Source organism: Oncorhynchus nerka, linkage group LG2, assembly GCF_034236695.1.
Source record: "Oncorhynchus nerka isolate Pitt River linkage group LG2, Oner_Uvic_2.0, whole genome shotgun sequence".
Classification (NCBI taxonomy): domain Eukaryota; kingdom Metazoa; phylum Chordata; class Actinopteri; order Salmoniformes; family Salmonidae; genus Oncorhynchus; species Oncorhynchus nerka.
In genome coordinates this window covers 53,366,572-53,391,290 of record NC_088397.1, presented here as the reverse complement: position 1 = coordinate 53,391,290, position 24,719 = coordinate 53,366,572, and the positions used below count along the sequence as shown (strand labels likewise).

Genomic DNA, 24,719 nt, shown 5'->3' with positions numbered 1-24,719 from the left:
CATGTCCTTTGATAATTTCCTTTAGATGAATCCAGGGATTATTTCCACCCCAAACCCACCGAGACACAATTTCTGAGTGGGACATGGTTTTGACTGAGGCAGTTTGATGTGGGTTAAACAACTGGCTTTGTTCTTGGCATGAGGTCCCCCCCCCCCCCCCCACACACACACACACTGCACACATACCTTTGAGTGGATTGAAGGGCTATGAAAGTGTGTATGCATGTTACTTAAATAGATCTTCATTATAATAACACCACATTTATAGCCAGGATAATATTTCGTTTTGGTGGCTCAAGGACAGCAAATGTAGGTACCCAGTGAGTAAAATGACGTTGAAAAGACATCTAAAAGATGTATTTTCCGAATGTTTAAAAGTAGTATTTTAAACATGTTGGGAAAAAAGTATTTTATGGATGTTGAAATCAGGTTAATTTTCAGTTCTGAATGTTTTTTGGTAATTTACTCAATGGCCAAATTTCAACTGAACATACAATGTTAACTTCATTGAGAATGTATCACAATATTAACTTTTAAATTAACATTTCCATTTAATTTAAAAAAGTGGAGCCAACATAGAATATGTTTTATTGCTCCCATCTGTCACATGCACTTATGTTAGCTTTTCAAAATACACAAAAATTACACACAAAAAAAATATATATATATATGAATATTTTTTTTTTTTAAACAGCAGCAATGATGTTCATAGTAGGCCAACCTACACAAGAAATCAATATAACACTTCAACTACCATAACATTCTCACTACAGAATTATTACAGGATTATTGTTCTTACTATGACTGTGATATGTTGTTGTTTATCTACCGTAGTTGAATGGAATGACCGAAAGTCGCTCTAGATAAGAGCATCTGCCGAATGACCAAATTCTAAATATAAAACAAACACTTGCAAAGCATACTGGGTATTATACTAATGAGCTCAACCCCCAAACAAGTTTTAAAAAATGTGGTCATTCCAGACCAGACCGAATCTGAATGAATCATTGACGTCTAGGCTATTTTTCACAAGTTTGAAAATCCCAGTAAAGTATGGCACCGGACAGTAAAGTTTAATTTAGCAGAGTACAGTAGAGTTTAATACTCTGTACTGTACTGTACTGAACTATACTGCACTGTACTATACACAATTTTTCTTTACTGTGCGGTCCAAACTGAACCGTAGTCAAGGCCGGTCTATACACAAAAAAAGACGTCCAAAAGACATGGTCGTCATTCGGTGCTTAGTGGGTATTTTACCTTTCAGGTGAGGATTTTCAGAAGTTATTTATAGGCCCACTACATTCTTAGTGCTCTGTAGTGTGGAACAATAGAAAACCTCCACAGTAGTAGGCTGTGTGTCGTGTGTGGGTGATGCCAAAGATTCTGGGCCCCTCCCCACCCTCCTCTCACACAAAAAGAAGAACCCTGGCCTTGGGGAACTTCGCACCTTTGTCCTGTAATTCAGTGGCTACATTGGCACCTCCCTTGTCATGTGTCTCCACAGGGCTGCTGTTGATCATTCACACACAACAAGGGTGGACCCTGACTCATTGTTTAGGTTCAAAGGTGCCTGCTGGTGTGAAAGAGGGATTAGAGGATTATCCCTCATTACCCATTACCCTTTGATTGACCACAGGGGAGTAGTGGGAACACTCATGCAACAATCGGTAATGTAGAACAGGGTTGCTTGTGCCCTAACAAAACACAATTGGAATTTGTGATTTATTGACGTCATAGGCTGAAAAGCATGCTCTAAACTTTCCAGAGGGGTATTGAAACGAGATGTTGGTCAGATACCAATTGAACCTTTCAGCTGAGGAGCTGTGTTGGGATGTATTTGACCTTTGAGCTCAGGAGCAGAGGAGTGAGGAACCCTGGGACGGCCACACAGCGGGGGGAACGCCAGGCCTGAAGACTCTGTAGTTACAGTAATGGGAAAGGGAGGCACTTACACAGCAGGAGTCAATGCTGTGCCAAGAAGTAATCAACTGTCCCTAACTGTCACATGCTTCACTTGCATTTCAAAATGAGGCTGGAGTGGAACCTTTGAGTCTGGATAGACCTATTGGAAACAGGTGCTTTCAGCTCTTGTCATTTATATATATATATTTTTTTTTTGTGTGTGTGTGTGTGTGTGTGTGTGTGTGTGTGTATGTGTGTGTGTGTGTATGTGTGTGCGCGCACATGCCAGCATGCAAGCTAGCAAAAACTGTATGCGTAAATGTTGTCCCTATAGAAAAACTCAAATGAGATAAACTGTGATAATGATAAACTTGTGGTGGTTATACTATTTGCACACCTGCAAGTTTATCAGGTGCACAATTTAACAGAATCTACTGAATTCTTGTCTAAGTTACTTAGTAGCTATATGGCACCAGTTTATCAACTGATACACTAGTTGCAATCATGTCCAAACAAAGGATTGATAGGACAGGACAATTAGGTTTTAAACGTTTACCCAGATAGAGGTGCATACGCAACCAGCAACGACATTGACCCCCCCCCCCCTCCCCCCTGATCCCCCATGGGGAAATCCCATCCCAGAGCCCACTGACCCCTCCCCTTAGATACTGCAACTCAATAAAGTCCGATGGCAGGGGAGCTGCTTGACATCGCAGCAGCAGCGCGAGCACACTCCAACAGCAATCGCGAGTGGTGTGCACCAATGCAGATGATGTGTGGCTGATGTTTGATTTAGTTTCTAAAGTAAAATCAGGGTCTAAATTCGTCCTCCAATGCATGCGGATTTAAGACACTAATTTTATATAGCCTATCTCTACCCTTATATGAATCAATTACACGGATGAATTTGATAATGGTGGTTTTATTGCATCTACGTGCGTCGGCGATGGTTCTTGCTTGGGGTTATTGTATTTTGGCCGACACAACTTTTTCTAACTTCACTCTGGATAACGAAGTTCAATCCAGCTTCATCCAGCGCCGTCTGCGGAACCAGGAGCGCCGGGAGATACAGCGAGAAATCCTCTCCATCCTGGGGCTGCCCCACCGGCCCCGGCCGCACATCTATACCAAACATAACGCAGCCCCGATGTTTATGCTGAATTTGTACAACGCTATTTCCACTTATGGACAACAGCCCGCCGGCTACTCATATTATAAACCCGTCTTCACGACCCAGGGACCCCCGATGGTGACCCCCCAAGACAGCAGTTTTCTCAATGACGCGGATATGGTGATGAGCTTTGTCAATATTGGTATGTCCTTATCATCACCCTATCCAGAGACGTATCAATTCATTTCGATGGATATGAATTGAGAAGTTATTGTTTAGTCTACATTATCTCATTAATGCTGTAGCATAAAACAGCTTTCCCAATATATCTTACTTTATATTTTTAAAGCAAAAATCATTTTAGTTCACCTTTGCGCAAGAGACGACGCAGTCTTGACACAGGCTCTTAATCTCTTTAAACTGTTTTTTACTCAACACATCTCACATGAACATTACCTAGACGTTACCTAAACAGCTGTTTATGTTTACTTTGTGATATCTGATACTGGCACTGTCATGCTGATAGTTTACAAACCACTCTTAATGCTTGCTTTGACTCATTCAGTGACTCAATGTCTCATCGCTAGGGTGGCCTACATTTCATTGGAAAATAGTTTTGAAAAACACTTCTCTCAGGGGTTCTCTGTGGACCTGTCTGGTCTGTAGGTCTGCTGACTAGGAGAACAAAGGTCAGACAAGGTGAAGTGTGGGTGTGTTTTAATGCTCAGACAGAGCACTGCTGAGGATCCAGTGGTGCTCCCAGACAAGAGTCTCTCTGGGCTTAACCGAGCCTTATAGCACAGGAGTTGACTGAAAAAAACAGGCTTACTTCCAGTTTACCTGTTGGCATAAGGATTAAAGAGTGAAAGCTTTCTTCAATGCCTTTTTGTTGTCTGAAGGCACTTTGCAGAAAGGACAGTACTGTTGAACCCGAAGTGCATTAGCTAAGTGTTTGTCTGTGTGCATGACGTTCGATTTGTGTACAGCTCCTAAATGTGGAGGCTTTTAGGTAACTTTCCCTGTGCTTCCGATAAGACTGCTCTAAGACTGTTCTGCATTCCCGAGTTGTAAATGTTATGACAACATGGCTGTATCCGATTTCCCCTGAATCCTGTTAAAGCTCTGGGAGACCGGCTTCAGCAAGGCTTTGTTTCGCATGACTAGGATTTGAACAGGCATTTCAGTACCCTGGGGAGGGCAGGACAAGTTGACAGGGAGATAAAGACTCAGGTACTGCATCTAAACAGGAGACAGCTGGCAGTGTGTGTGTGTGTAAATCAAGGGGAGGGGGCGGGGGGGGGGGGGGGGTGCTTCCTTGGACATTATTGCGTTTCTAAAAACCCAAATCCTGCTTTTGTTTCCTTTGGAGATCTCACTACGGGTCTGATATCACTAAAGTGAAACAGTAGACGGAATGGTGCCTGTGACTCCCACCCGGATGTGGCTTTTCTTCCAAAGACAACCATTTGCCCTTCATTGTCCTGTGTCAGGGCTTACAGGTTGGGCTTCATGGCCTGCTTTACTTTTACATTTCAGTCATTTAGCTTATCCACTTATCCAGAGCAACTCACAGTAGTGAGAGCATATAGTTTCATACTGGTTCCCCATGGGAAACAAACACTGGCGTTGCAAACACCATGCTCTACCAACTGAGCCACACAGGACCACTGTATGTGTTAGGATGTCAGTTTATCATCAGGAATAGATTTGGCACTTTTACACTTTTATTCCAATTCACGTGAGAATGTACGGAGTGACCTTGTTAGAGAGAAGGGGAAGAAGTAAGTGCATTAACTCAGCAAAAAAAAGAAACGGCCCTTTTTCAGGACCCTGTCTTTCAAAGATAATTCGTACAAATCCAAATAACTTCACAGATCTTCATTGTAAAGAGTTTAAATACTGTTTCCCATGCTTGTTCAATGAACCATAAACAATTAATGAGCATGCACCTGTGGAACAGTCGTTAAGACACTAACAGCTTACAGATGGTAGGCAATTAAGGTCACAGTTATGAAAACTTAGTACACTAAAGAGGCCTTTCTACTGACTCTGAAAAACACAAAAAGAAAGATGCCCAAGGTCCCTTCTCATCTGCGTGAACGTGCCTTAAGCATGCTGCAAGAAGGCATGAGGCCTGCAGATGTGGCCAGGGCAATAAATTGAAATGTCCGTCCTGTGAGACACCTAAGACAGCGCTACAGGGAGACAGGACGGACAGCTGATCGTCCTCGCAGTGGCAGATCACGTGTAACAACACCTGCACAGGATCGGTACATCCGAACATCACATCTGCGGGACAGGTCCAGGATGGCAACAACAACTGCCCGAGTTACACCAGGAACGCACAATCCCTCAATCAGTGCTCAGACTGTCCACAATAGGCTGAGAGAGGCTGGACTGAGGGTTTGTTGGCCTGTTGTAAGGCAGGTCCTCACCAGACATCACCTGCAACAACGATGCCTATGGGCACAAACTCACGGTCGCTTGACCAGACAGGACTGGCAAAAAGTGCTCTTCACTGACGAGTCACGGTTTTGTCTTACCAGGGGTGATGGTCAGATTTGCGTTTATCGTCTAAGGAATGAGCGTTACACCGAGGCCTGTACTCTGGAGCGGTATTGATTTGGAGGTGGAGGGTCCGTCATGGTCTGGGGCGGTGTGTCACAGCATCATCGGACTGAGCTTGTTGTCATTGCAGGCAATCTCAACACTGTGCATTACAGAGAAGACATCCTCCATCATGTGGTACCCTTCCTGCAGGCTCATCCGGACATGACCCTCCAGCATGACAATGCCACCAGCCATACTGCTCGTTCTGTACATGATTTCCTGCAAGACAGGAATGTCAGTGTTCTGCCATGGCCAGCGAAGAGCCCAGATCTCAATCCTATTGAACACGTCTGGGACCTGTTGGATCTGAGGGTGAGGGCTTGGGCCATTCCCCCCAGAAATGTCTGGGAACTTGCAGGTGCCTTGGTGGAAGAGTGGGGCTCACAGCAAGAACTGGCAAATCTGGTGCAGTCCATGAGGAGGAGATGCACTGCAGTACTTAATGCAGCTGGTGGCCACATCAGAAACTGACTGTTATTTTTGATTTTGAACCCCCCTTTGTTCAGGGACACATTATTCAATTTGTGTTAGTCACATGTCTGTGGAACTTTTTCAGTTCATGTCTCAGTTGTTGATCTTGTTATGTTCATACAAATATTTACACATGTTAAGTTTACTGAAAATAAACGCAGTTGACAGTGAGAGGACGTTTCTTTTTTTGCTGAGTTTGAAGGGCAGAGAAAAGAGAAAGAAAGATAAGGAAACACAGTGCCCCAATCCTCTCATGAACCAATGGCCACTCTCCTGTTGATTGGCAGTCTGTTTTCCCACCATTTTGTAAAGAGCCAGTCATGGTGGTCTCTGGAGTGATCGCTTAAAGCCAAACTGGATTAAGGCATTTCCCCTCGACAAACCACAGCTTCCAGTGAGGGAAAGAGAGCTACTCTTCCCCCCCTCTCTCTACTGTATGTGCAGGTATATAGGTGGCCAACGTTGACGCTTCTTGGAAATGATGGAATCTGTTCAGTTTTATTTGTTTTGTGCCTTTCACTTTCTAAACAAATTATCGGTGGAAAGCTTTGTCTTCCAATGCCCATTATTTTGGAATTAGATGCTCGACTACCAGGTGTCCACATACTTTTGGCCATGGAGTGTATGCACATGCCCACAGACTCAGGGGTGTTAGAATCTCCAACCACCATCCAGTCTACCCACTACCAATATGTATTCATCTCATGTCCATGCAACACATCTGACCATACAGATGCAGTTTGACTGCACGCATCTGTAGCTTGCCTGCCCATCTGTGTGATTATAATAGAGCTATAGCGATACTGAATACAGAGCTCAGGCCTGCTTTAGCAGTCTGACTATATTCTGACTGCATGGTTCCTGGTTGGACTGAGTTGACCTGCATTCCTGCACTGCTAGTGCTTCTTGCTGGGAGTCTGCCATAGGCTGATACAGATGTCTCTGGGATGTTCTTGTTCCCATGAGAACACACCTGCAGCATATGGGAATAGGAGACAGGCCTATCCGTCATCTTTCACGGCTCTCCATGTGAAATGAAATAAAGAAGATTATGCTGTATAGTTAAAGTTTGACTTATAACAGTTTTGGGATTTTAAAAAAGGGTTTTATAGTATAGACATAATGTAACTGTAAAAATGTATTACCTTTAAATGTGGCATGAATACAACCATTCATGGTGTTTTCATCTGATTGTCAAACAAATCACTTCAAATAGTAGGTTACCTTCACACATTCATCCAAAATAATTCCAGCATCTGAACAGTGCGTTGTGCACCCGCCAACTTCAATTCGCAGGAGGTTGAAACTATCTCACTGGAGAAAGGATCCGAGCAAGCAAAACAGTGCCCCTCTGTCTTACTATATGTATCGGATGCTGTCTGGCCAAAAAATGCCATACTGTTTTTGGCCAGACAGCATCAGATACATGGGCTACACATGCATGTCCTCTGCCTCAATGATAATAGCAGTATTATCTGCAGCACCTGTCTTTTTACTAAAGAAATGCGTTTTGTATCAAATCAAATTGTATTTCTCACATGCGCCGAATACAACAGGTGTTGAACAGGGAGTACAGGAGGTGACTAAGCACACCTTACCGCAAAATGCTCACTTACAAGCCCAACAATGCAGTTTTAAGAAAATAGAGTTAAGAAAACATTTAGTAAATAAACTAAAGTAAAAAATACAATAATGAGGGGAACCGGGACTGAGTCAATGTGCGGGGGTACAGGTTAGTCAAGGTCATTTGTACATGTGGGTAGGGGTAAAGTGACTATGCATAAATAATAGACAGCGAGTAGCAGCAGTGTAAAAACAAAGGGGTGGGGGTCAATGCAAATAGTCCGGGTGGCCATTAGATTAATTGTTGTTAAGGAGCCTTTTGGACCTAGGCTTGGCGCTCCGGTACCGCTTGCCGTGCGGTAGCAGAGAGAACAGTCTATGACGGTGACTGGAGTCTTTGACAATATTTGGGATCTTCCTCTGACACCACCTAGTATATAGGTCCTGGATGGCAGAAAGCTTGGCCCCAGTGATGTACTGGGCTGTACGCACTACCCTCTGTAGTGCCTTTACGGTCAGATGCCAAGCAGTTTCCATGCCTGGTAGTGATGCAACCGGTCAGGATGCTCTCGATGGTGCAGCTGTAGAACTTTTTGAGGATCTGCGGACCCATGCCAAATCTTTTCACTCTCCTGAGGGAGAAAAGGCATTGTCGTGCCCTCTTCACAACTTTCTTGGTGTGTTTGGACCATGATAGTTTGTTGGTGATGTGGACACCAAGGAACTTGAATCTCTTAACCCGCCGCACTACAGCCCCGTCGATGTGAATGTGGGTGTGTTCGGCCCTCCTTTTCCTGTTGTCCATGATCATCTCCTTTGTCTTGCTCACGTTGAGGGAGAGGTTGTTGTCCAGGCACAACACTGCCAGGTCTCTGGCCTCCTCCCTACTGGCTGTCTTATCGTTGTCGGTGATCAGGTCTACCACCGTTTTGTCGTCAGCGAACTTAGTGGTGGTGTTGGAGTCGGGCTTGGCCACGCAGTCGTAGGTGAACAGGGTGTACAGGAGGTGGCTAAGCACACACTCTTGAGGAGCCCCCATGTTGAGGATCAGCGTGGCAGATGTGTTGTTGCCTACCCTTACCACCTGGGGGCAGCCCGTCAGGAAGTCCAGGATACAGTTGCAGAGGGAGGTGTTTAGTCCCAGGGTCCTTAGCTTAGTGATGAGCTTTGGGCACTATTGTGTTGAATGCTAAACTGTAGTCAATGAACAGCATTCTCACAAAGTTGTTCCTTTTGTCCAGATGGTAAAGGGCAGTGTGGAGTGCGATTTAGATTGCATCATATGTGGATCTGTTGGCGGTATGCAAATTGTAGTGGGTCTAGGGTTTCTGGGATGACGTGTCGATGTGAGCCATGACCAGCCTTTCAAAGCACTTCATCGACACTGACGTGAGTGCTACGGGGTGGTAGTCATTTACACAGGTTAACTTTGCTTTCTTGGGCACAGGGACTATGGTGCTTGAAACATGTAGGTATTACAGACCCGGTCAGGGAGAGGTTGAAAATGTCAGTGAAGACACTTGCCAGTTGGTACACGTCCTGGTAATCTTTCTGGCCCCGCGGCCTTGTGAATGTTGACCTTTTTAAAGGTCTTGCTCACATCGGCTATGGAGAACGTCGTTGTGAAAGCACTTATTGATGAAGCCAGTGACTGAGATGGTATACTCCTCAATGCCATTATATCAATCCCAGAACATATTTCAGTCTTTGCTAGCAAAACAGTTCTGTATCATCTGACCACTTCCGTATTGAGCGAGTCACTGGCACTTCCTGCTTTAGTCTTTGCTTGTAAGTAGGAATCAGGAAGATCGAATTATGGTCAGATTTGCCAAATGGAGGGGGAGTAAGAGCTTTGTACACATCTCTGTGAGTGGAGTAAAGGTGGTCTTGAGTTTTTTTCCCCTCTGGTTGCACATGTGACATGCTGGTAGAAATGAGGTAAAACATATTTAAGTTTGCCTGCATTAAAGTCCCTCGCCACTAAGAGAGCTGCTTCTGGATTAGCATTTTTTTGTTTGCTTTTGGCCTTATACATCTCGTTGAGTGCGGTCTTAGTTCCAGCGTCGGTTTGTGGTGGTAAAAAGGCGGCTATGAAAAATATAGATGAAAACTCTCTTGGTCGATAGTGTAGTCTACAGGTTATCATGAGGTACTCTACCTCATGCAAGCAATACCTCAAGACTACCTTAATATTAGACATCGCACACACCCCCATCCCATGGAAAACCCAACCAACTATATATTATCTGTGTCGTCGTTCAGCCACAACTCGGTTAAACATGAGATATTACAGTTTTTAATGTCCCGTTGGTAGGGTAGTCTTGTTTATTCTCCAGCGATTGCACATTGGCCAATAGAATGAATGGTAGAGGTGGGTTACCCACTCGCCGAGTAATTCTCACAAAGCACACGGATCTGCGACCCCTGTATTTCCTTATTTTCTTCATTGGAATGACAGGGATTTGGGCCTTTTGGGCAACATCTTTCGCGTCAGACTCATTTAAGAAAAAATCTTCTTCCAGCTCAAGGTGCGTAATCGCTGTTTTGATGTCCAGAAGATCTTTTGGGTCATAAGAGATGGTAGCATCAACATTCTGTACAAAATGAGTTTCAAACAATGCAAAAAAACCACACAAAATAGCACAATTGTTTGGGAGCCTGTAAACCGGCAGCCATCCCCTCCGGCGTCATTCTTCACCCTAGAGTCTAAGGTCCGGGGCTGGGTTTCTACTACCTCGTCGAGAACAGGTTTCCCTAATCAATTCAAATAAAATGTTATTTGTCATATACACGTGTTATGCAGATGTTATTGTGGGTGGCGTGAATTGCTTGTGTTTCTTGCTCCAACGGCGCAGTAATATCTAACAAGTAATATCTAACAATTTCACAACAATACACACAATACAAACAAATCTAAAGTAAAGGAATGGAATTAAGAATATATAAATATTTGGATGAGCGATGTCAGAGCGGCATAGAGTAAGATAGGATAGGATACAGAATATACACTACCGTTCAAAAGTTTGGGGTCTCAGAAATGTCCTTGTTTTTGAAAAAAAAAGCACATTTTTTGTCCATTAAAATAACTTAAAATTGATCAGAAATACAGTGTAGACAATGTTAATGTTGTAAACGACTATTGTAGCTGGAAACATCTGATTTTATTTTAATTTTTTATTTATTTTAAAGGAATATCTACATAGGCGTACAGAGGCCCATTATCAGCAGCCATCACTCCTGTGTTCCAATGGCACGTTGTGTTAGCTAATCCAAGTTTATCATTTTAAAAGGCTAATTGATCATTAGAAAACCCTTTTCCAATTATGTTAGGACAGCTGAAAGCTGTTGTACTGATTAAAGAAGCAATAAAACTGGCCTTCTTTCGACTAGTTGTATCAGAAATCAAGGTAAGACGCAGATTCAGAACAGTTGAATAAACAATGGTTTATTAGACCAAGGGACAGGCAAGAGACAGGACATGGCAGGCAAGGGTCAATAATCCAGAGAAGGGGCAAGGGTACAGGTCAGCAGGCAGGGTCAGGGGCAGGCAGACTGGTCCGGCAGGCGGGTACAGAGACGGGAAGAGGCGAGGGTCAAGACCAGGAGGGCAAGAAAAAGAGAGGCTGGGAAAAAACAGGAGCTGACAGGACAAACGCTGGTAAGCTTGACAAACAAGATGAGCTGGCAACAGACAAACAGAGAACACAAGTATATACAAGTGGGTCAAAAAAGTATTTAGTCAGCCACAAATTGTGCAAGTTCTCCCACTTAAAAAGATGAGAGAGGCCTGTAATTTTCATCATAGGTACACTTCAACTATGATAGACAAAATGAGAAGAAAAATCCAGAAAATCACATTGTAGGATTTTTATGAATTTATTTGCAAATTATAGTGGAAAATAAGTATTTGGTCACCTACAAACAAGCAAGATTTCTGGCTCTCACAGACCTGTAACTTCTTCTTTAAGAGGCTCCTCTGTCCTCCACTCGTTACCTGTATTAATGGCACCTGTCCACAACCTCAAAACAGTCACACTCCAAACTCCACTATGACCAAGACCAAAAAGCTGTCAAAGGACACCAGAAACAAAATTGTAGACCTGCACCAGGCTGGGAATTCTGAATCTGCAATAAGTAAGCAGCTTGGTTTGAAGAAATCAACCGTGGGAGCAATTATTAGGAAATGGAAGACATACAAGACCACTGATAATCTCCCTCAATCTGGGGCTCCACGCAAGATCTCACCCCGTGGGGTCAAAATGATCACAAGAACGGTGAGCAAAAATCCCAGAACCACATGGGGGGACTTAGTGAATGACCTGCAGAGAGCTGGGACCAAAGTAACAAAGCCTACCATCAGTAACACACTACGCCGCCAGGGACTCAAATCCTGCAGTGCCAGACGTGTCCCCCTGCTTAAGCCAGTACATGTCCAGGCCCGTCTGAAGTTTGCTAGAGAGCATTTGGATGATCCCGAAGAAGATTGGAAGAATGTCATATGGTCAGATGAAACCAAGTTTTGGTCAAAACTCAACTCGTTGTGTTTGGAGGACAAAGAATGCTGAGTTGCATCCAAAGAACACCATACCTACTGTGAAGCATGGGGGTGGAAACATCATGCTTTGGGGCAGTTTTTCTGCAAAGGGAGCAGGATGACTGATCCATGTAAAGGAAAGAATGAATGGGGCCATGTATCGTGAGATTTTGAGTGAAAACCTCATTCCATCAGCAAGGGCATTGAAGATGAAACGTGGCTGGGTCTTTCAGCATGACAATGATTCCAAACACACTGCCCGGGCAGGGGGGTGGAGACAATCACAAAAACAAGTGAAACAGATCAGGGCGTGACAGTAGCCCCCCCCCCTGGCGTCCTACCTGGGCGCATACCAGATTGGATGTCGGGGATGAGGGCTGGGTCCACGATGTCTCTAGCGGAGACCCAGCACCTCTCCTCCGGGCCATAACCCTTCCAGTCAACCAGGTACTGGAAACCCCTATCGTGTGGTCAAACCCTCAGAAGGCGTCTCACCGTGTACACCGGATGGCCATCAACGACCTGGGGAGGAGGGGTGGGCCTGGAAAAGGAAGACAAAGGACTGTGAGATACAGGCTTAATATGGGACACATGAAAGGTGAGGTATTGGGTACGAAGGTTACGGGGCAACAGAAGACGAACAGCAGAGGGGCTAAAGACCTTGGAGATGGGGAAAGGGCCGATGAACCGGGGGGACAATTTGCAAGACTTCACTCACCTGATTCTAGATCAGCACTCCTACTCTAAGATTATTAATGAATACAATCCAGTGTGTTTGACCTGCTGTGGTGTACATGACCTGTAAAATTACCTCCAGGCTAACTTGTATTATGTGTATTTGCTTATCTTATCTGGGGCGGCAGGGTAGCCTAGTGGTTAGAGCGTTGGACTAGTAACCGGAAGGTTGCAAGTTCAAACCCCCGAGCTGACAAGGTACAAATCTGCCGTTCTGCCCCTGAACAGGCAGTTAACCCACTGTTCCTAGGCCATCATTGAAAATAAGAATTTGTTCTTAACTGACTTGCCTAGTTAAATAAAGGTAAAATAAAATAAAAAATAAAATTGGACTGGGGGTGGAACCCAGAGGACAGGCTGGCCGATGACCCCATGAGGGTGCAGAACGCCTTCCAGAACTGGGTCGAGAACTGAAGACCCCGGACGGAGACCATGTCCATGGGCAGGCCATGGATCCGGAAGACGTGCTGCACCATGAGCTGGCCATCTCCTTGGCAGAGGGTAGTTTGAGAAATGGAGAGAAATGACGTGGGTGGCTTTGGAAAACCGATCCACCACGGTCAGGATGGCAGTGTTGCCTAATTTTGGGAAGTCCCGTGACAAAGTCCATGGAGATGTGGAACCAGGGATGGTGGGGGACATGCAGAGGTTTGAGGAGACCAGCTGGAGCTTGCCGAGGAGTCTTGTTCTGTGCTCAAACTGAGCAAGCGGTGACGAATGCGGACATGTCTGGGACCATAGTAGTCCACCAAATGTGCTGTCGCACAAAGGCCAGGGTCCGACGGGCGCCAGTGTGGCAGACCAGCCTGGAAGATTGGGCCCACTCCAGGACTGCGGAGTGGCCAGTGTCAGGAACGAACATCCGGCCCCCACTCCGACGTCCGAAGCATTGTCTTCCACCTTTGGCTGGAAACACTGCCTCACGGACCAGCTTCCCTATCCCCCAGCTGAGATCCATCACCAGGAAGGATGGTCTCGGGTTCCGGGGTAGTAGTCATGGGGCTATAGCGGAAGGACAATGCATCCGGCTTGACATTCTTGGATCCCAGCCAGTACGAAAGGGAGAAGTTGAACCGTGAACAGCAGGGCCCATCTGGCTTGCCTGGAGTTGAGGCGCTTGGCGGAGATACTCCAGGTTCTTGTGGTCAGTCCACATGATGAACAGATGTTCCGCCCTCTTCAGCCATTCCTCCAACGCCATCTTCACCGCGAGAAGTTCCCGATTCCCCACATTGTAGTTCCTTTCAGTGACATTGAGGCGATGGGAAAAGAAGGCGCAAGGATGTAGCTTGAGGTCAAGGGCAGAATGCTGGGACAGGACGGCCCCCACTCCGACGTCCGAAGCATTGTCTTCCACCTTGAACTGACAAGATGGGTCCGGATGAACCGGGATGGGAGCTGTGGTGAAGCGATGTTTGAGATCCCGGAATGCCCGGTCAGCAGCTGGGGACCACGTGAAGGGAACCTTGGGCGAGGTGAGTGCTGACAGGGGGGAAGCCAGGGTGCTGTAACCTCAGATAAAGTGGCGATAGAAATTGGAGAACCCCAGGAAACATTGGAGCTGCACCCTGGATGTAGGCTGAGGCTAATCCATCACAGCTTCCTGGGATCCATCTGGACACTCCCAGCAGAGATTATGTAACCCAGAAAGGGGATGGTGGAGCAAAGCCTACCATCAGTAACACACTACGCCGCCAGGGACTCAAATCCTGCAGTGCCAGACGTGTCCCCCTGCTTAAGCCAGTACATGAACTCGCACTTCTCCGCATTCACAAACAGCTGATTCTCCAGAAGGTTTTGAAGGACCTGCCGGACGTGGAGCACATGTTTTTGAGGGGAGCGGAACAAGACGAGGATGTCATCAATGTAGACGAAGATGAACCAGTTCAATATGTTGCGGAGAGCATCATTCACCAGAGCCTGGAACACAGCAGGAGCGTTGGTGAGGCCAAAGGGCATGACTAGATACTCGTAGTGGCCACTGGCCATGTTGAAGGCAGTCTTCCACTCGTCCCCCTCTCGTATCCGCACCAGATGGTAGACATTCCATTGATCCAGCTTGGAAAACACAGTGACCTCATGGAGTGGCTCGAAGGCTGAGGAGATGAGTGGTAGTGGGTAACGGGTCTTAATGTTGTTGAGTCTCCGGTAGTCAATGCACGGGCACAGGGTCTTGTTATTTTTCTCCATGAAGAAGAAGCCTGTGCCGGCGGGGGAGGAAGAGGGACGGATAAATCCAGTAGCTAGGGAGTGGCGTGGTGCAAGGGAGAAGGTCAATCCTGCAGTCATAGGGTCGGTACGGCAGAAGCAACATGGCCCAAGCCTTGCTGAACACCTCCCAGAGGTCCTGGTACTCCGCGGAAATGGCGGAGCGGTCTGGGGCACCTTCCGAGCCCCCAGGAAGATGTCCCGGGTCAGGTTGTGCTGACTTCAGGCAATGGGCGTGGCACAACAGATTCCAGCCATGATGGCACCAGTAGACCAGTTAATGAGGAGATTGTGTCTTTAAAGCCAGGAGAATCCCAATGTAACGAGAATCAGAGGGGACTTAATGAGCAGGAACTGGATAGCCTCAATGTGATTCCCTGACACCTGTAGGTGGATGGGAGTGGTGTTGTGGGTGACTCTGCCTAAAGAGTGCCCGTCCAGCGCTCTAACGTCCATGGGAATGGAGAGGGGCTAAGTGTGGATGTTCAACTCGAATGCCAGGGTATTGTCCAAAAAACTCTCGTCAGCCCCAGAGTCAATGAGAACCCGGAGAGATTTGGACTGGTCTCCCCACAGTAGAATGTCATGAAAAGGGGTGCGAGCAAGGGAAGCAGGAATGTTCGCCATATGGCCCACCAGAGTCCTTTCTCCTACCGGTGAGTCTGGCTTCTTTAAAGGACAAGAGGACACAAAATGACCAAGAATCCCGCAACACAGACAACTCTTTGTGTCGATCCTGTATTGCCATTCCAGCTCCGCCTAGTAGCATAGGCTCAGGAAGTGATGACTCGGCCGTCTTCAGCAGCCCTCGGGGCAGGTCTTGAAGCCTCCGGTCCTCTCTGCAACGAGACCGTCGGGAGCTTCCGGGTTGACTCAGAGGCAATGTGATATCCCTGGGCGTTTCTTCTCCCTCCGTCATTCCCATAATCGCCCATCGATACGGATGGTCATTGCGATGAGGAAATCGAGCTCCGTAGGTAACTTCCGGGCTCCAAACTCATCCTTAACCTCCTCCGAGGTGCCGTGCAAGAACATATCAAATAGTGCCTCTTGATTCCAAGAACTCTCTGCTGCCAACGTGCGGATATCTACCGCATAATCAGCTACACTGCAGGAGTCCTGCCGAAGCTGGATTAGCTTCCGGGTGGCCTCTCGCTCGGGGAACGGGGCATCAAAGACCTTCCTCACTTCTTCCACAAAACCCTCCAGACTAGCGCATATGGCCGGCTGTTGTTCCCACACGGCGGTAGCCCAGGTAAGAGCCCTCCCGGACATCAATGTGATGAGGTAGGCTATCTTGGAGCGATCCGAGGGGAAGGAGGAGACCTGAAGCTTGAAGATGAGGGTACACTGAGCTAGGAACGCCCGACAGGTGTTCGGCTCTCCATTGAAGCATTCTGGCAGAGGTATGTGGGGCTCCCGAGAAGGTCGAGTGACCAATGAGCCGGCAATGCTAGTAGCTGTGGAGCTTTGGGGTTACCACCGTGCTAGGCGACCTCCCTGACAATCCGTGGAATTTCTCCAGCAAACTGGCCAATGCCCAGTCATGGTGGTCAGCCAACGTTTGGACCCCCTCTCCAAGGCCACGAAGCAATTTCTCGTGCCTACCGAGGGTGGCTCCCTGGGTGGAGATGGCGTTGCGCAGCTGGGCCGTGTCTGCTGGGTCAGTCATGGCCAGTTCATACTATCAGAAATCAAAGTAAGACCCAGATGCAGACACGTTGAATAAACAATGGTTTAATAGTCCAAGGGGCAGGCAAGAGACAGGACATGGCAGGCAAGGGTCAATAATCCAGAGAAGGGCCAAGGGTACAAGTCGGCAGGCAGGGTCAGGGGCGGGCAGAGTGGTCCGGCAGGAGGGTACAGAGATGGGACAGGCAAGGGTCAAAACCAGGAGGGCGAGAAAAAGAAAAGCTCATGAGGCCCCTTGATGATGTGAGGCAATTGCCTCTTCTGCCTAATGGTAAGTCCGCCAGTGTGTGAACCCAACAGGCTAAATTGAAATCTGACTGTTTATCATGGTAATCTGATTTTGGGGGAGAATAAGGAGATTACACCAGGGATTTATTCTCTATACTCATAATACTATAATTCCTCCAATTATTTTTTAATCCCTTTTTGAAAGATTGCTTTATTTTTCCGTTGGACACGGTTTTAGCTGAAATGCCAAGCAAGGTGTATGGTTGTTTTGGTGGATAAAGTAATCTGATCCAAGAAATAGGGTTTTCGAACATAAACCACTGAATTTTGTCAAACTTCCACCAGTGGCGTTCGGTGCTGTTTACAGATAAGGGAGGACAATATTTTTAGCATGGCCTTATTTCTATTACAGCATATTGGATGACTGTCATTCATATTCCATTCACCCAGCTCAGTGTAGCATTGTACATAATACTCAAATTCTCCTGATACCCATGAGTTTGCTACAACCTATTCTATGAATTAAAGTTGATAATGTATGTAGGTGCACATGTCAAGAAACAGATTTGAGTAATCAAGATGACAGACAGTGGCACATTCAGTGACAGAGTCTTGGCACACTCTTGCTTTCATCTAGCTGATCTAGGGTGGAATCATTAGTCCAAACAGTTGCAATCAAAAGTTTCTATTGGACAAATTCATGTAGGGTTACCCCTGTTTCAGGTGCCATATGGAATTGTTTCAAAGTCATACCATGGATCATTTAGCAATTTGATTTAGGTATCCAATTTCTTTGTCTTTTTTATTATTTGATAAAATATAGAATTTGGCCTTTACTTCTATATAAAAATGCATTGAATAACACATTCATAAATGTCAAATAAGACAGTCCAAAAAATGTATCATAAGGAATAAGGTTTTGTCTGTCCTTTATCTAGGAGATATAAGAAAGCTCAGGAGATATATATATTTTGTTCACAGATAAAACCCCTTGTAGTTTTGTGGCAATGTTTTATTTATTTCTTCCATTCAATTGAATGGGTTACTTTTAGACGAGGCCATGGGGCTTGTGGCCAAATTGTTCGGATGCTACAGACGTTTTTGTGAGAAGACAGGTTTTCGGGATGTCTCCTAGTCTGACAGACAGCGCTGTAACTCTGCCACTTTCCACCGCAGAAGGGCGACACAGGTAAATGCGGCGGATTGAGATTCAGATATTGTAAAAAAAAATATCTCTAGCTTGAACTGAGGGATTTTGATGGAGATGTTTTTATTGTTACTTCGATTGACACAATTTTCTTGTTTTTGTATTTATTTACGGATAGCCAAGGGCACTCTCCAACACTCAGACATCATTTACAAACTAAGCATGTGTGTTTAGTGAGTTCGCCAGATCAGAGGCAGTAGGGATGACCAGGGATGTTCTCTTGGTAAGTGTTGAATTTGACAATTTTCCTGTCTTATTAAGCATTAAAAATGTAACGATAATTTTGGGTGTCAGGGAAAATGTATTGAGTAAAAAGTACATTATTTTCTTTAAGAATGTTGTCAAGTAAAAGTGAAAGTTGTCAAAAATATAAATAGTAAAGTACAGATGCCTCCAAAAACTCTTGAAATAGTGCTTTCAAGTATTTTTACTTAAGTACATTACACATCTGGCTGTCTGCCAGTCAGTCTGTGTTTCAGCTTACTGATTTTCTAGGGTTTAGTTGTGCCTCTGATGTAGGATATTCATAAACTTCACCCATATCTTTTGATTGGCAGCTGAAAATTATTAACGCCAGCACGGCAAGTTGAACCCTTCGTCATGAGCAAAGAAAAGTGTTGAAATGCCTCACAAAGAGAAGTTTGCATATCTGAGGGCTGATCTCTGGAGCTAATGGTCCCTAACGTAAACACACCAAGTCCTTACAAGCAATTATTGCCTTCATAAAAACGCCCCTGGTTTCTTTCCAGCATTTAATTGCGGTCAAACAAATGACTAGCAGGGTTCAGAATGCTCTTCTTTATGGCGTATGTGTGTGTTGTGCATGTGTGTGCGGTTAGAAGTCGTTTTAAGGGGTTTAAAGCATTTTGGTGCATGTGTGCTGCATTAAGTTGTGTGTCTGCTGTAAGAGGGTTTATGCTATTGTGTGTGTGTGTGTGTGTGTGTGTGTTATCCGGCACTGAAACAATACCAAGGCATGAGTGAGACAGACGTATGATGTCATGGCGGCTGCCAGTGGGCAGGATGTGTTTAAGGTGGGTAATCATCACTCCACTCTGCACACCTCCAGTGTGGGAAGTCCCCCATTGCTCCGGAGACCTCCACCAAACTTTCCAAGGACAAACACATTGGGTAACACTGTAAAAACATGGCGTTTGAAACCTCCAGGAAATCTTTGGCTCTGCCCCACCACCATTATTCTGGAAACTCTGAGAGTAGCTCAGCTGTTTCAGGGCAGGGTGGGATATCGTGGATCTCAGTGGTGGCCCTTCAAAAGGTTCATTTCAACTGTTGGGATTTATCAAGCATACTCTCAGAAAGCCCATTCATATAAATGCTATTTTATAGCTTTATCATTACCTCCAGAGTATAGTACTTTACGTATAGTGGTTAAATGCATTCTCCTATAGTAGGGTGGATTATGGAAAACATACTGTACACTGAGTGTACAACACATTAGCAACACTTTTCTAATATTGAGTTGCGCCCCCTTTTGCCCTCAAGAACAGCCTCAATTTGTCGGAGCATGGACTCTACAAGGTGTCGAAAGCGTTCTACCGGGATTCTGGCCCATGTTGACTCCAATGCTTCCCACAGTTGTGTCAAGTTGGCTGGATGTCCTTTGGGTGGTGGACTATTGTTGATACACACGGGAAACTGTTGAACGTGAAATACCCAGGAGCGCTGCAGTTCTTGACACACAAATCGGTTCGCTTCATCTACACTAATTGAAGTGTGTTGACATCAAGGTGACATCAATAAGGGATCATAGCTTTCACCTGAATTCACCTGGTCAGTCTATGTCCTGGAAAGAGCATGTCTTGTATTATCAATGTATTGAAGATGATGACATTATGACCATAGTGTTTCTGCAGGGTGTATGTCTGCATGTGCATGTGCATTGGATTGGCTGCTGTGGTTTTCCAGTCAGTGCTTTTCTTGTGGTCAGCACATGTGTGCAATTTAAACATAGAGCCAAATTGAGCCTTGAGTGTGGTTTTCCTCCCACATTGGCACATTATGCAGACTGATGTTTAGATCAATCAGCTCTCTCATGGAAGCAGGAGTTTCCTATTTTTGACACAGTGCATCCTATATGTGGGCTGAGCAATGTGGATCAGAAGACTTTGATTCAGCGACAGTTTTGACAGAATTAAACCATGGACTGGATTCCGATCTGATTGTATTCACAGCAGTGGGTGTGTTGGGACACATGCGCCCCCACTGTCTCAAAAGACCAGGGGATGTGGCGAGAAAAGGGAGGTGCCTTTAACCATCCAGCGTCTGTGTTAGTTGTACAGCTCATAATGGGTGAGGTTAGCCATTGGAAAAAGCTGATCCGGGGTGAGTTGGTATCAGTAGTGAGTAACCTCTTCTCTTCCCCATCTCCTTTCATCAGCTAAGCTGGATCAGGATGTCCTGTCTTCTCAGCACAACAGGGAATTCCGCTTTGACTTGTCCCGGATCCCAGAGGGAGAAGCTGTCTCCGCTGCAGAGTTCCGAATCTATAAGGACTACATCGGAGAACGCTCTGAGAATGAGACCTTGCACGTGAGCGTGTACCAGGTGCTACAGGAGCCCTCTGACAGGTGACGCCTCTTCCATTAATCTTTGTGTGTGTGTGGCCTTATAAAACGATATACCACTCCCTGAAACAGCAGAGACGCCACCTTGAACAAATAGAGCACCCCCACAAACACCACCCTCAATGCCCACACCTCCACCATTCACTTAATCCCCCTTCTCCATTACCTAACACCCCTCCCTTATCCCAACCCCTCTCTTCCTGGAGAACAGACCACACTAGGCGTTTTGATTGTAGTGAACAATAGTTGGATTTCTCCAACGAGTAAAAACACCCCCTTCTCTCCAACACACACAAACACACAGCTTGTCATGCTCGGTGACATCAGAGCTCAGTCGTGTGTAGGCATGGCCTGTCCCACAGCGGTGACGGTGAGGCTATGAAGGTGCTGAGAACAAAAGCATTGTTATTCAGAGACACGTTTGCCTTTCATACAGACAAGGCAGCAAGACAAAGAGACAGCCTGAGGAGTAAAGCCTGGGGGCCTGAAACTCAATCTGCAAACGAAGCCATTGTCTGTGAGATATGCCCCAATCAGTCTGGGAATTTTCATCTGTGATAAAGAGAGAGACATTATTAAAAGAGCTATCGGCAGGGTTAGATCGACACTGCGTGTTGTCTCTTGTTTTGGATTTCATGTATCCTGTGTTCTCTCTGGGTGGCTAATCTTTACTGTTATTAGAATATGAATCTACCATCTAGATCAACTTTTATATAACTGCTTTACTTTTACATACTGCACTAGATAGCATCACACCTGCTACTTATGAGAAGGGTTTGAATTGCAATGTGAAGTGGCAAGGCTATACAGTTATGCAGATTTTAGTCAACCAATGTTAGAATTTAGAGCACACTTCCTAGGTCGGAAACTATTTGTTGTGTATCTAACTGTTAGACTGCATGTGCTGTGTATCTAATGTTAGTAGTCTGCGTGCCCCGTAGTAGTGACGACTACCTGTTCCTTCTGGACACGCGGGTGGTGTGGGCTGCAGAGGAGGGCTGGCTTGTGTTTGACATCACGGCCACCAGTAACCAGTGGGTGGTGAACCCGGACCAGAACCTGGGCCTGCAGCTGGCTCTGGAGAGTATGGACGGTGAGTCACTGTCAGAGTTAAAAGGGTGCTGTATGTCCACTTGTCCAACAGAGATAGAGCTCTATGGCTGGTACACACCCACCACATAAGATTGAACTGAAGCATACCAATATCAAAGACGATTTATTATATTGACAAAATATTCAAGTGACCGCTCTAACAATAGCAATATATGTCCTCAACGATGGAAGGCAGGCGAGAACAGATGGAACCCTTCTATCCAATGAGAGGGCAGATATGCGTCTGAACAACAGGCGCAACTAAATTGCTTCTCTCAAAGTTGCCGGAATGCCACGTGCATCCACTTGTATCAGTACATTTGTAACAGCCTTAAACTGCTATTCGATCAAATAAGCCTCAGGTAATTTGACGCTCTCACATAGACCTCCATTAAAAAAAAGGGCTTATCTCACACGGGCAGATTTTGGCCGGAGTAAATCCTCTGGCTTCACCTCTCCCTCTCTGCACAATGTGTACCCTGGACTGAAGTGTGCATGTCTTTCTGTCTCCCCCTACAGGTCAGAGTGTGAACCCCAGACTAGTGGGGCTGCTGGAGGGCAGTGGGCCCCAGGACAAGCAGCCCTTCATGGTGGCCTTCTTCAAGGCAACCGAGGTTCGCCTCCGCAGCGTCCGTTCTGCCCACGGCCACAAGGGGCGCAACCCCAACCGCTCCAAAAAACCCAAGACTCCCCAGGATGCACTGAAGGTTGCTGAGGCTGCAGCAGGTGCACAAACGGAGCACCCACTTGGAGCACAAGGAATCAGTCATCTAGCCACTAGATCTATACACAGACATTATCTGATAAACTTGTAACATAATGATAGAAAAATGGCTGCTCCTTTGACATGTTAGAGTACTTTGTGTTGATTAAAGCATTCAGGCTATGGATAATAGATAGCATATACCAAGATACAGTGCTCACAGTTGATTGTGTTGATTCATCTGTAATGTTGTTCATATGACCCATTGTCTTTCAGAGACCCTCAGCACAGACCCGAAACAGGGCTGTAAGAAGCATGAGCTGTATGTCAGCTTCAGAGATCTGGGATGGCAGGTACAGTACTACGACTCTTTCTATCACACCAGTCCTGTTCTGATCTGAGCACGTCCTCCTCTTTCTCTGTTCACCCACTTAGATAGGTGTTTGACTTCACTAGATTCAATGACATCTGCATCTCCGTTGGTTGGATGTGCTGTTGTTATGAGTCCTATCACTTGTCCTTTCAGGACTGGATCATTGCACCAGAGGGCTACGCAGCGTATTACTGCCAGGGCGAATGTGCCTTTCCTCTGAACTCCTACATGAACGCCACCAATCATGCCATTGTGCAGACTCTGGTAAGAATATTCATGGTTTTCATGAATCATATCATCATGTACATTTCTGAGGGGGTTGAATATGGCATTTACTCAGGGTTTCACTGTAGGTTCTCTAGCTTCGTTGTAAATATAACCATTCAGCAGCTGATTGAAATTCTTATATTCATTTTGTGAAATCAAAGCGCTCTTTGATGTCTCACATCCTGTGAGAAAAACTGCTTGAAGTATCAACACACATTTTCCCACACACTTGAATCTTTCTAATTGTGCATGATTTCCCTGATACTGGTGTTATATTCTATCCCCCCCAGGTCCACTTCATAAACCCAGAGACAGTGCCCAAACCCTGCTGTGCCCCCACCCAGCTCCATGGCATCTCAGTCCTCTACTTTGACGACAGCTCCAACGTCATCCTGAAGAAGTACCGCAACATGGTGGTCAGAACCTGCGGCTGCCACTGACCACCATCAGACCTCCCCTTCCCAGGATACACGGGGGCTAGTAGAGGAAGATAAGGAAGAGGGGATGGTGCAGGGAAATTCATTTACTGCCTGATCTATAAGGACCTTCAGGACTTGCAGGAAGACCAACTTCCTTTATTATTGGCTGCAAACTGACAAGTACATAAAGTACTGGCAAAGATGTTCTACTTTATTGCCTTGGTGCATTGAAACAAGTAGAGCCATATTGCCTTAGTGCAACTGCAAAGAGGATCTTTGGCATCTGGACTGTATACACTACATGGTGCATGACACACAGGATCAAGAATGCTCATCTAGAGACCATCATAGAATTCCCAGTCAATACCATGGAGGAATGAAACATCAGACATTGAACTGTCGTCAATTTATTTATAAGCTCATTTGACTACAGTGATCAAAGTAAGGAAAGCGTTGATGAATACAAAAAGTCAGCCCCGAGGACAGAGGCATGAGACTCAAATGAAATCATAGAGATGCTCAATAACTGCTACAAATTTAGAATTGAGCAATTGTTTGTTTGTCCACGAGCAGACATTTTACAGTGTCTTTTAAAAAGATAAGCTCTGCTGTGTGCACTCTGCGTCTCTTTGTAAAAACATTGCATTAAACGGTCTACAAAAATGTGTTTACTTTGACACATGATTATTTATTTTACAGCATACATTCTTTTTCACAAGCAGCTGGGTTTACTTAGATTTCAATGAGAACAAAATGGCGGCCCATTTTTCCTTTGAACAACAGGTAGGTGAAGGTGTAGTTTGCAGAGTGGAGGTCAGGTGTAAGACATATGGCTGTATGTATGCAGATTGAGAGGCTGCTGCTGTGAGGGATGATGGGGCTGACGTTAAATACGAGACTGCGCGGCATTAATAGAGCCCTGTTGGGTTCAGTTTCCTGAAGGAGGGGGCACAGACCTACTGTACATCACTAAGCTCTGCACAACACAACAGAGGCATGTGTTCCCAGAGATGCCA

At 45.7% G+C, this 24,719-nt stretch overlaps 1 protein-coding gene across 4 annotated transcripts; it reads left to right on the top strand.

Annotated features, from left to right (window-relative positions):
* Window positions 1-2,607: 2,607 nt before the first annotated feature.
* Window positions 2,608-24,370, top strand: LOC115137905 (bone morphogenetic protein 7-like). Of its 4 annotated transcripts, none has more exons than XM_065000119.1 (7): window positions 2,608-3,218; window positions 20,663-20,852; window positions 21,794-21,942; window positions 22,461-22,667; window positions 22,921-22,997; window positions 23,171-23,281; window positions 23,575-24,370. In XM_065000119.1, the coding sequence occupies exons 1-7, from the start codon at window positions 2,807-2,809 to the stop codon at window positions 23,722-23,724; spliced, it is 1,296 nt and encodes a 431-aa protein (XP_064856191.1). In that variant the 5' UTR covers window positions 2,608-2,806; the 3' UTR covers window positions 23,725-24,370. The 4 variants fall into 4 exon arrangements, with proteins under 4 accessions (XP_064856191.1, XP_029530066.1, XP_064856186.1 ...); XM_029674206.1 differs by having other exon boundaries at window positions 21,791-21,942; XM_065000114.1 differs by having other exon boundaries at window positions 23,171-23,656.
* Window positions 24,371-24,719: the final 349 nt, after the last annotated feature.